This window comes from Puntigrus tetrazona, chromosome 6 (assembly GCF_018831695.1).
Source record: "Puntigrus tetrazona isolate hp1 chromosome 6, ASM1883169v1, whole genome shotgun sequence".
Classification (NCBI taxonomy): Eukaryota; Metazoa; Chordata; class Actinopteri; order Cypriniformes; family Cyprinidae; genus Puntigrus; species Puntigrus tetrazona.
In genome coordinates this window covers 22,489,402-22,502,267 of record NC_056704.1, presented here as the reverse complement: position 1 = coordinate 22,502,267, position 12,866 = coordinate 22,489,402, and the positions used below count along the sequence as shown (strand labels likewise).

The window sequence follows — 12,866 nt, the reverse complement described above, 5'->3', positions numbered from 1 at the left end:
ATTTTTCAAATACAATCTAATATTGTTCTAAAGAGCAAATAAAAAAAAAATTCAATTAGTCACAAATTGATCATCTTCAATATGATGTTAAAATAAGTTTTCTAGTTAATGTTTACAAACATACATTTTTGTTGAATTCTAGGCAGAAATGAGAGGGAGCGAGAGAGAAAAACACACTATTATATAAAAAAAAACAAATTACCCATATGGTCTCAGACTTTTGTATTGAGAAGATACTGATAAAAAACTCATACTTGTAATGTGGTGCTGGACTTCCCTTGGCTTTGCAGTTAATGAATATCTTATTGTCCTCTGCGCTTAAAGGGAAAACACTGTCACTGGGCTCTTGGGTGAACACTGGACCATGTCGAATAATTCTCTCTAGAAGAAAAAACAAGAAGACTTTTGAGAAGCTCGTAATCTGGAACATGAATCTAGATCATAAAACAGGTGTGAACACATCAGGTCCGCATTATGTCTAATGTGAGCTATTCATTTATTTTCAGCAACTTCCCACACTGAGCTCATTAGATCTGCAACGTAAACACGTGCCAGAGGAACAGCTTTCATTTCCCCTCTTGTAGCAGAAACCGTATCAACATGACGTCCTTCTTTTGGCAGGCCCGTAACACGCATGGCAGTGTGGCTAGGTCTGTTGTTTCGGTTGACTGCTGCCAAGACACCAATCCACCTCCCTAATTACCCCATGTTGTGGTAATTACTCCAGTGAAATGTATCATTTCTTAAATGAATAAACAAGCTCTCAGAAACATCTCTGCTTCTCCATAGAGGAAGGAATTGTGCTATTTTTTTTTTCGCCTAAGTAAAACTCACCTGTAATTTTTTTTTTCCTGTTCTCTTTGAGTGAATGAAATTCATTTTTACAGGTCCCTAACCTTGACGAGGACAAAAAAAAAAAAATTACCCTCCCGCATCATCAAGCTAATGGAAGTGTCCGGGAGTGTTTGCCTGGGGTGAACCCCTGTCTCCTCACGCTGTGGGAGATGCTAGCCTTTTTCACTTTCCCTTTTGTGTGTCCTTTGAACGATGGGAATTAATGAAGCATTTAGAGCGAGGAGCAGCACACTTACAGTAGTCCACATTTAGCTGTCATTTACGAAGGGGACACGTCCCCATCACTTTTTGTCATGGATGAATTTGCATCCACCCCTTTAAGGAATTTACAACAGGGATGAATATAGTACAATGAAGCATATATACTGTTCTTCAGCAGGACTGTTCATTCCAAGCACACCGGGGGAATGAAAAAAAAAAAAAATATGCTGGTAATTGTGCTGACATTTTCCATTAACCTTAAAACGGTGAACCCTAAAAGTGCAAAATACAGCATAAACACCTGTAAAAAGTCAACAAGGAAAATTTCTTCATAAATACGGTTGAGGTCAAAAGTTTACATGCCCCTTTCAGAATCTTGTTTATTTAGTACTGACTTAAGTTTTTTCACATAAAACACAATTCATGTTTAAATATAGTTCACAAGATAAAATAAGTTGCATTTCTAAAAATTACCCCTTTCAAAAGTTTACATCCCCTTGATTCTTAATACTGTGTTGTTACTTTAATTATCCACAGCTGTGCTTTTTGTTTAGTGATAGTTGTTCATGAGTCCCTTGTTTGTCCTGAACAGTTAAACTGCCTGCTGTTCTTCAGAAAAATCCTTCAGGTCCCACAAACAATTTTTGTTTTCCTGCATTTTGTGTATTTAAACCCTTACCAACAATGACCATATGACTTTGAGGTTCGTCTTTTCACACTGAGGACAAGTGAGGGACTCATTTACAACTATTACAGAAGGTTTAAATGCCCAGTGGTGCTCCAGAAGGAAAAACATGCATTAAGAGCTGGGGGGTGAAAACTTTTGGAATATGAAGATGAGGGTAATATTTTGTCTTCTGGGAAACATGTAACTATCTTCTATAGCCTCTGAAGGGCAGTACTACATGAAAAAGATATTTAATCATAAATTATATTTAGGCAAAATAAGAAAAAAGTACACGTTCTGTTCAAAAGATTTCATCCCCCAACTCCTAATATGCAACTGTTCAAAAGTTTGGGGTCAATATGATTATTTTTCAAATAAATTATTTATTTATATTTTTATTTAGCAAGGATGCTATCAAAGGTGATAGTACGTTGTTACAAAAAAAAAAAAAAAAAAAAAAGTTAACTTTTTTTTTCAGCTGTGATTATAATAAGAAATGTTAGGAAATCATAAAAGAAAGCATATAAAGATCATGAAAGATCATGTGATGTTATGATGACAACTGAAAATTCAGCTTTGCCATAACATGAATAAAATAATTGCTTTTGTATAAATATTTCACAATATTACTTTTCTTTGATCAAAAACATTTCAAACCTCAAAACTTTGAGCAATAATGCATTATACATTTTGGTTTATTTACATAATAATAACATTATTCTAATATTACTAATATCTAATATTACTTTAAAATGTCACAAAATCATATGAAGTGATTTGAATTGACTTGACTGAATTGACTGTCCAAGTGTGTGATCCACTGTCAGATTGTTGAGTAAATTAATTTGTACATTTTATTTCTAAAAGTAATGTTATCATCATGTTATTACATTTATTAATAATTCACCTACTCCAGCAGGGATTCTTTAAAATGAGGGCAGCCAACCAAGTTTAATAACTTGCTATCCTTGATATCATAACCACATCCTTATAGATCCATTCATTGTTTAAATATTAACTACATTCATTTTCGGTATCTGAATGTTAAATAACTATTTCATCTTGGGTAGGTCACTATTATTCTTTCCCTGAGTCTAACCTACTTCCCTAAATGAGAATTATTTCTGAATATGAGATTTATTTATTTCCTGACCCTACTACCAATTATCTTCAAGAGATCTAATCAACTTCTACACCGACAGGAAATGTACTGCTGTTAATTACCGCACAGCTTGTCGGTGTTTCATCAGCAATGTGGCTGAAAATAAAAAGAGCGAAATTTTAAATCTGTCTTCAAAGCTATGATATGGCAGGTTTTTAGATATGTGGGTTTGGTCTCCTTAGGTCCTCGGCGCTGAATAGCTGCTGCCCTTCCATCTGAGGCTGTCTGGCCTCTGCACTTCCTTCTCTCCAGCTAAGCTTTCTGAATATCAAGCTGTGCAATCAAAAGAGCACCTGTGGCTTGAATGCAAATGCCCATTTGAGTTGGCATAGTTACTGTAGCACAACAACGGCAATAACTGGAGCACCGGCACGGAGTGGGGGACATTGGTTCGTTTAAATAGGGCACCTGCCTCTTCCTTACAGCGCTGCAGTATGTGCTGAGAGTTGCACGAACCATTGGAGAAATAATATGCACTTTTAATGGAAACTTTAAAAGACTTTCGAAACACTACACTGCAGACAGGGTCTGATTATGCAGAGTTTTAGTGCATTTCTAAAGTGCTACAAGTAGCTGTAAATAATATCAATAACTATTTCAATAAAAGTAAAAGTGGTCTTCAACTCAAAGTGTTGAGTCACGGGTTTGTCCTAATATATACTGTACATGGCAAAATAAACTATTTTTAATAAACAAATAAAAAAAATACCTCTTTTTTATTTTATGTATGAATTATTCACTATAATAATAATAGTAATAATAATAATACTAATATATACATATACAAAAAAAGTATTTTTGTCAAAATGTTTAGATAAAATATCTAAAAATCTAGATAAGTTTACGTGAGAGACAATATTACATATTTATTAATAATAATACATTTTTTGAAAATCTATCTTTAACTGCACTGGCAGATTTAGGAATAAATGTTGCTTATAAAATACATTTTTATACCTAACTCATGCAATATTAATAAATGCAAAAATGTCAGACTTCTGTAAGATTTGAAAAATAATGCTGGGTTGCAACTCAGCGTCCGATATAACATCAAAACTTAACTGCTTTAGAACATTCTTCAAAGCTACCTAAACATGGATTACGTTTACGATACTAGTCTGTTATGAACAAGTAAACTGTGCCAAAATAAGTTGGGTGAAGTTCTTGATGAAGAGGAAAATCAGAATCTGTGTCAAGACAAATGTCCTGCTGGGGCAACCACAAGAGCTTGTTCCCAGCATGCATCTGTCTCTAGAGGAATGAAAGAATGATTAGACAGAGGCACGAAAAAGCCACTCTCTCCGCTGAAGTGGGGACTATGCAGAACAGGTGAGCTATCAAAGGCAAGTCGGGGGATATCGTACCTGCTAGGCAGCTCTTGAGTGACAGCAGGATTAAGAGTTCCCATGGCAACAACATCTTCATCTTCCAAGGTCACAGAATCTCTTTTATTTCCATTCAACTGCAAGAGGAGCAAGTCGTGTTCTTCCTATGTAAAGTCAGCTTCGTTAGCTGCGGAATGAGAAAGGGACAGGGAGAGAGAGAGAGAGAGAGAGAGAGAGAGAGAAAAAAAAAGATTAGAAAACAAAGCAACACAAGCAAGAGGAGCTGTAACTTCAGATAAACCGGTGAAATATTAATAATTCATTCATCCAAATAAGCACAGACAGGATCCTGTGCCTATGGGCCTGTTCACAGCTGATCAACTTCGGTCTGGATACCAAGCCTATCCTCAATATATCTCTCAGGAGTAGAGGAAATTGGAGAGAGTGCGATAGAGAGAGAGAGAGAGAGAGAGAGAGAGAGAGAGAGAGAGAGAGAGAGAGAGAGAGAGAGAGAGAGAGAGAGAGAGAGAGAGAGAGAGAGAGAGAGAGATAGACAGACCTGGGAAGAACGAGGGCCTAAGAGAGATATGAAAAAATCCTCAGTGGCTTACGGCAGCAAAACCTCGACACATATTCAGCTGCCAAAGGCAATGTTTGGATTGTACTAAAAGTATTGGTTCTGCACTTACACTGGGAAAAAAAATGTGTGATACATTTACAAACCTGCAAACATATTTCATTTTCAGCCTGGCGTATCTCAGGAACAGGATTATGATTCGATAGGGGAGGTGATACACTTTGAAAGGGCAGTGAATATGATAGAGGAGTAAGCTATATGGCGTCAGCCCTCCCTCTTTTCGAGACAGCGGCGTGCAATTCATCCACCTCACAGGAATTCAATACTCTTTAAAGCACATCAGAGTTGTCGAATACACACTTTAATTTATGAGGGTCAACGTCGCCGCGCTGGCTTTTACAAATACGGGCCTGGTGGGACGTGCGGTTTAAGTGTCAAACTGTAACAAATGTCTAGCAAATGAGCGTAATATTCTTGACATTTCTGAGTGCAGAACAGCTTGTGGTTTATGAGCGATATAGGAACACTAGGGACATCACATTTCGAATAAGCCTTGAAAGTCACCGTGATACATAACATGTGTAACATTCAGACAATTCTTCATTTTCAGTGAAAAATACCAAACCTGATTTAGTCAGAACTGATTTGAAGCATCAAAACTGACTTGAATAGCTTTGCAAAGAATCTGTATTGTTTTAAAGCATCATGTTTGTTTGGAAACTTCTGTATTTTTTTTGAAGTAGTCTTTTTGAAATAATATTGTCTTGAAGCATCAGTACATTTCGAAGTTTCAGTAGTTTTAAAGCATCGAATCTGTTTGAAACATCAAATGAGATCTGTTTTAATTATTCCGTTGTTTTGAAGCCACTATAATTGCTTTAAAACATCAGTATTGTTTAGAAGCATCAGCATTATTTTGTAACAATCAACATTTACGACACCAGACTGTTTCGAAAAAAGTAAGGCATTGAATTATCAGCATCTTATGGATTCAGATTGCTTTCGAAAAATCTGAATTGCTTTAAAATATCAACCGTGTTTAGAATCATCAGTTCTATTTTGAACGATCAGTTGTTTTAAAACCATCAGAAATGCTTTGACGTGTCAAAACTTCTTTGAAGCATTAAGCTGTACAGCTTTGAAGCATCAACACTGTATTTAAACATGAATGTTGTTTATTCTGACTTATTCTGAATCATCAGGACTGCTTAAAAGCATCAATATTTTAATAGTCATTTTAAACATTACTATTTGTGTAAGAATCAGAACTGTTTTGAATCATCAGTGTTGCATTGCGTTATTGGGATTGCTTTGAAGCATCGAATCCGTTTTGAAAGGAAATTGCTTTGAAGCATCAGATATTTAGAAGTGGTACTGTACTGTTTATCGAAGCTGCATGGTGTATGTAAATAACATATGAAACACCAGTATGGTCTTTATGGTGTCAGTGTTTTTCTATTATAACCCACAGAGCAACTCAGTCATTGGGCAGAAAATGAAAAGACTCGACCATGGAAGGGAAAAAATGAGTGCAGATCAGGTCTGAGATGGGGGGAGAGATTAAATTAGACGAGATTGATTATGTTCCTGTATTATCTACTCTAAGGGACCACGAGCTCTGACCTTCAAGTCCTTCGTCATTTCAGTCATCTCTATCGATTTGGTTTCCATTTTTTTAACCTCCTGCCTCCTTTGTTTGTCATTCTGCTCCTGCAGCCCGCTATGAGTCTCAATCAAGTCTGGGAGGAGAGGTCAATAGCCGGATATTTGTTTGATGTCTTTCCTTATGAGATGCATGAGGGTGATCTATAACCAGTGAGTATGTGAAACGGAGGATGAAACTATAGCTGCGCGATGGGGGTAGAACTTAATTTGACCTGCGCATTTGATTCCCTGCATGCTACCTGTTTTCGTACTTCTCCAGATCAATTCAGTCAAACCTACTTCCCTGCCTCGCCGTCCTTTGAGGTGTTTTTAATACGCTTGTATTAGATAACTGATGCACATGCTGCTCTGCTCTATCATAATTTAAAAAGAGGGTAAAAGTTTATATACAAACGGCACCTATTTTAAGACACGCGAAAAACCTCTTGAATATCCATCAGCGTTAATACACGTCCTTATGTAAAAAAGGTCCCTAGGGGAATACAACATTAATGACTCTAAAAATGTTGTCCTTGGATGTACCGAGAACCATGTGCCATTTGTAAAACAATCGAGTTGGTGGACTTCTGGGACAGCTAGTAAGACCGTTATAATCTATTTCCACAGGATGTCTAACAAGCCCTGTAAGGCTCAAGTCATTAATGTGGCATGTTGAGCAAAAATGATCAATGCTAATTTATGTTTCAGTCTCGTCAGCAGTCCCCGCTCACTTCAGAGAGAGGTCAGCTCGCTTTCTGTCGTCCATCCGGGGCTCTTGCGCATTTCAAAGTCAGGAAAAAGCCCCCCGTTCCCGTCTACGGCGTGATAATATGCATCTAAGCATACTGGGGCAAATGTGAGAGTTATCACTGTGTCAAATGGCATGCCGCGTTTTAATGATGCATGGTGTCTCTGGCATCTTTGGGGAAGGAGGGAGGGAGTTTCTTGGTCACTGTCCAACCGGATTCGGTGTAGTTCCTTACATGATTAATTTATAGAGCAGAGAAAAAATACAATGGCAATAATTCTTGTGCCCAGCGGATGACGGTCACAGGTGGTAGAAATATCAAGTGGGCCGAAGCCTGGTTAATGGTGCCTGCGAGGGAAAAGATCTGTCAGGGATAATCTCTTATAATACTCTGCCATAGATAATGTGCTTCCCCCCTTCCACTGGCGGCAGATGAAGAGATTGCATAGCAGACATTATGAAATGGGATGAGAATTATCATGACTATGCTGCCTGTGTCCAGAGCGATAAATGCAGAGCTAGTTCAAATCTCATTGAAAAAATGGAGAAATGGTGGGCGAGAGTGCTGAAAAAAGATGGGACACCACAGTGTAATGTGATCTGGAAGGAATACTTCATGACTTTGTAGCTAAATGTACAGCCGTATAAGAGGAAAAAGGGCTTCTCCAATGACAATGGCATATAAATTGTGATTCTAACTGTAACAATTCTTGCAACAAGGTTGGCCTGACAATGATCAGACTCCTTTGTGTACAGGAACCAATGGCTTTAAATATTATTATATTAGAAGCAATAGTAATAGTAAATAGACAATATTCTGACATACAAGTGGCAGTTTAAGAAATGTACGCATTATATATTTTTTAAATATTGTGGTTAAAATGTTTACTGAACTGTTCTGTTGAACTGATTTCTCTTTCTATTTCATATTTTTACAAACATTCAGTATTGTCATGAGTAAAAAGCCTACCCAAATATCCAGACATGTCAAACGCTGCCTAAAAGCTGAGTAACGGTGCTTCTCAATAAGCCATGACGCATGCTTCCCTAACTCACACTGGCCTGATAAAAATCCAGCCTCCACCTTCATTTACAGCATTAGATAAATCACAGGGTCTCTGACAGCAGATTGAGTTCTCAAAGAGCCTTTGTGAGCTTCACACCATCCTGCAGAAGCCAGAGGCAGAAACGCCGGCTGGGTTTAGCCGATGTGAACAGAATCTCAACACGGGTTTCAGTGAGACAGCTTCTATCAAACCAACCAACCGGCTATCAGCCTCAACCGCACGCAATCTGCCAGCTCATTGCCCCACAACCTGCTCGTTTTCTGTGTGCCGTGCTAAATAATACAATTTTTGATGCTCTGAAATTATGCAAATGTAAAAAAAAAAAGGTTCTGATGTGCTTCAATGCACTTTAGCACTATTCTCTTCAAAGGCTGTTAAGCATCTTTATTTTGGCTGATATTTGGCCATTTAGAGGTATACACAAATTCATACACACAAACACATACACACACACATATATAAATACATATATACATATATACCCACATATACACACACACACACACACACACATACATACACCCACAAACAAATGAATGCAAATACATAATGAAACATTAAAATAGCACCATTTGTTGAGCCAATATTGCTGTTATGTTGAAGCCAGACACAAAGTGACTTCAAAGTGTTGCCACACATCCACTAGGGCTCGACTCCGACGGCAGATTACTTGATAAAAATGTCTGGAGGGGTGGATTCAGGAGCACTGTTTACACATATACACATGACCTGGATTCCTAGGCTAACACCAACAAGGCCATTTACTCACAGTAATTTGGTTTCCCTGTGCAGGCAGACTCCAGCAGGGCTATCAAAAAAAGACGAATCATTTCAGCAGGTGGATGGAGAGAAGGCTGCAGTGGCCTAATAAAAAAGCACTCTGCATATAGCCCCCCCCTCCTATAATAGAGGCCTGCTGGCAAGCTTGTAAGAAAACATGCAGTCTGCAGTTTCGCCAGCGTCTCAGAGAACACCATTAAACAAGAAGTTGTTGACTTGTTATGAATAATAAAACAAAAGCATCAACACTGTGGATGTTACGGAGAAGCGTTTACATAGGAACCAAGAAGTTGTGCCAGTTCTCAAGAGGGTGACGAAATGTTCGTGACCTCAATTTTCAAATTCATGAAGGCAAAGTGCTCTGAATCAGCTCACCGCAGAAAAGTTAACAAGGTTTATTGATTAGCAAAACAACTATTATTGATTTTAAAAGTGAAAAAGCATATGTATTTGGAGGTTCATACTGTACATGCCCACTTCATGTCAAGAAATATTCCCATCAAGCGCGGTTCTTTGCTGACTTTATACATTTCTGCAGAATTCAGAAACAAGCCTGAGTTTAGCATCTATACCATCTCTAGCAAAACAGAAAGTGTGGGCATATGCAGTATGTGATACTTTAACAAAAACCTTTTTTGGTTATTATTACTAGTTATTATTTGTATTTTTAATTAGCCTTTCAAAATTCATCTTTGAATGAAAACAAGATACTGTACGATGAATGTTTTTTTTGAATGGCCGCATTAGAAATAAATACACAGTGAATGGACCACTGAAACTATAAACAGCTTACAACATAAATCAAAGAATCAACAAGAATCAAAGTTTCACTATGATTTCAATCTTACTCAGTCAATATAAAGATATCAAGATTACATTTTTCACAGAATGTTCTTTATCTTTTCAAGGATGATTTTATTTAGAAAACAGATAATAACACAACATTTTTAAATAGCATTTAGCCACTTAAAGGTTTTCACCAAGAAAAAAATAAATCAAGCTTAACTTTTTTTCAAACAAGCAGTTAATTACGTTAATGGGCTAACTAATAGCGTTAATTCAGCAGCGAAAAAAGCTTCTAATGACCTTTTGACCTTCAGCTATAAAAGCTCTTGTCAGGGTAAATGGGGCATTATAATGATTTTATTACAGTTAAGAGAATTGCACTTTAAAAGGTTTTAGTGCACATCCTAAGAACAACCAGTATCCATGGTAAAATCATTGTAACGCACATCCTTGCTCAGGCTTATTGCTAATTATCTCATTTTCCAGGAATAACAGTCTTAATCAAGTCTACACCAGGGACGAGGTGACAAAATGCTTTATTGACATGCTTTACACGAGCTGCAAATAGCTGGCAACTGCGTGATAGCATTTGTGATCGAAGGACACATGATCCTTTTCCAATCAATGCCCAATGTCTGTCGGTGACAGTGAATGGGTATTTCATGACTCGCCCCGTGGGATCTCATAAACACCATCAATAACATCTCACCACCCTTATGTGTATCATTTTCACTCATATATTGGTGCTGGATACTAATGGTTGTAATATTTTACGGCTTTTCTGATTGAAGGTCATCAGAAACGCCAGCGATTTCTCTCTTCTCTACAAGGGTACGTCGTCATACAAGCCGGATCGTAGATTTAAAGTATTGTGACAGCTGACATATACACACACACGACCACACACGTCTTGCTCTGCCAAATTTGTAGTAAAACAGATTAGCGGCTACGCCCCTTAACAAACTCAGGAGCCTTGGCTTTCCGTCTTCATCCTTGTGGCACCAGCGCCGTCTAAACCCCTGTCAGTTCGAGTCACCGTCTCACTTTTAACGTGCATTAGATGCAGCATTATCAGTGTCCGAGGTGTTATATTTGGAGCTGTAATCTGCGCGCACAAAGGAAAGGGCTCTATCTCTTCCTCTGCCCCCCGCGGCTCAAGTATCACCCAGCCCTTTAGAAACGCCACTAAGTGCCCAAGCCAGGCGCTCATATTTCCCTTTGCCTCCAGATTATGAATGATAGGGCAACTCTTTTTACATTCATTACACAAGAGCGCATGCATAATTGATTTCGTTCAAATTATGGCACCCCGAAATATTCGGCTGAGTTATGGCCGGCTCTTTCATCCCCAGCTGATTCTCCTTCTACATGAAATACATCAGCACCCCTCGCACTGCATCTCGTAAAACAGCCTTTAGGCAACAAGGTTTCATGAAGGGAAATCAGTTGTACAGGTTTTATTACTTTTATTGTGTCTACATGAAACGCAGTAAACAATGCAATGGGAAATATAACAATAATTACATTGTTGATAATAGTAATTATAATTAGTAGTACCATTATTTTATTATTATACTCATTCTTATTTTACATTGAATATAATGCAATAATAATATGTTCTGTTTTGTTTTATTTAGAAATAACATTATTGTTGACATATAATTCCAAAACGCATAAAATCAGCCCTACAATCAATCACATCAAACTTTTTTTGAAGTGCATCATAAATGCAATGCAATCACAATTTTTATCTGAAAAATTTCTGTTATATTTTTCTCTCAATCGCAAATTAAGACAGCTTTAAATATTAACTGCAATTTTACAGATCAAGGTAAAATAAAACTATTATTGCTATTATGTTTTCCTTAAAATCTGCTTTAAGCAATGAAATATTATTCATATTTCCTGTTTTGTTTTTACTTAGTACATTTTTGATTGTCATTTAGTATAGTAAATGCATTATAGTTTTTATTATTATTACCTTTATATACAATTTTATTTAATAATAACAATAATAATTAATATTAAGTATTATTGTTGTTGTTGTTATTATGATTATATTCATATTGATACGCTTCCACAAATATCACCAATGTTGCATCCCTACAGACAAGCATATCATCACAATCACAGTCTTTATTTGAAAAATTGCAATAATATTTTCCCCCAAATCACACAGGCATAGTCTTTGTGTGTTCAAAACAGCATATAAAAGAGAGACGAGATTGCAGGCTTGTCACCTACCGCCTGCGCCCAATGTCTTAACAATCATACACAAGTAAAACCCAACAGGCAAAGGTTTAGCTAAATGTGTAATTTTAAGTAGATAAAGGACAAATCATACGCTATCAGACTGCATTACTCCCTGCTACTTTAAAAAGTAATTCAAGGTGAGAACCTGATGCACAGAAAATAATGAATTGCCTCGGGTCAAATATCAAACCCTGGGAGGATTTGTGCAGATGAAGGGTTGTAAGAAGAACAGAAAAAACAACATCAAATCACAAAGTGCTGATGCTGTAACACAGGCATCATCACATTGTGGAATATCATCAAAGTGGTGCTGAGCTCTGTCAACACAGCCAGGCCATGGGTCCCTCAGGGGAATATGGGCTGTCATTCACCTGAATAATGCCACAGACAGGGCTGGTATTTCAGAGAGTAAGGGAAGTCCATCATCCAGGATAGGTCACTCAGAGACTAATCTTGCTAAAGGTTAGATGTGAACTGTGACCGGTCCCCACAACAGGAGCCTTTGACAAAGTGCAGGCATATGGCACAGGAAAAAAAAAAAATGAGGGTCAGCATGTCCGATGAGTTCTGCTCCTCTAAAAAAACAACTATAGGGATCGGAATACCATCTTGTGCATTATTTTCTGGTCAAGAAACAGCACAGGAGTCACAGGAGTAGGAATAGTTAGGGTTAGAACAGAATAGATCAGAATAGACATCAAAAAAGGTTCTTGTTAACTATTAACAAATTTATTAGCAAATTAAATGATATGAATGTCCAAAGTTTGAAATGCAACATTAAACCAAGTGGGGAGGAAAAAA

At 37.3% G+C, this 12,866-nt stretch overlaps 1 protein-coding gene across 1 annotated transcript in view; it reads right to left on the bottom strand.

The window, feature by feature from the left end:
• LOC122346450 (contactin-4) overlaps window positions 1–12,866 on the bottom strand; it is a 71,521-nt gene that overhangs the window by 30,188 nt on the left and 28,467 nt on the right. The window contains exons 2-3 of the mRNA XM_043241063.1: window positions 4,250–4,397; window positions 255–381 (exon numbers count right to left, since the gene is read on the bottom strand). Coding sequence (XP_043096998.1) covers window positions 255–381; window positions 4,250–4,310 — 188 coding nt within the window. The 5' untranslated portion in view covers window positions 4,311–4,397. The remainder of the gene's footprint in view (window positions 1–254; window positions 382–4,249; window positions 4,398–12,866) is intronic.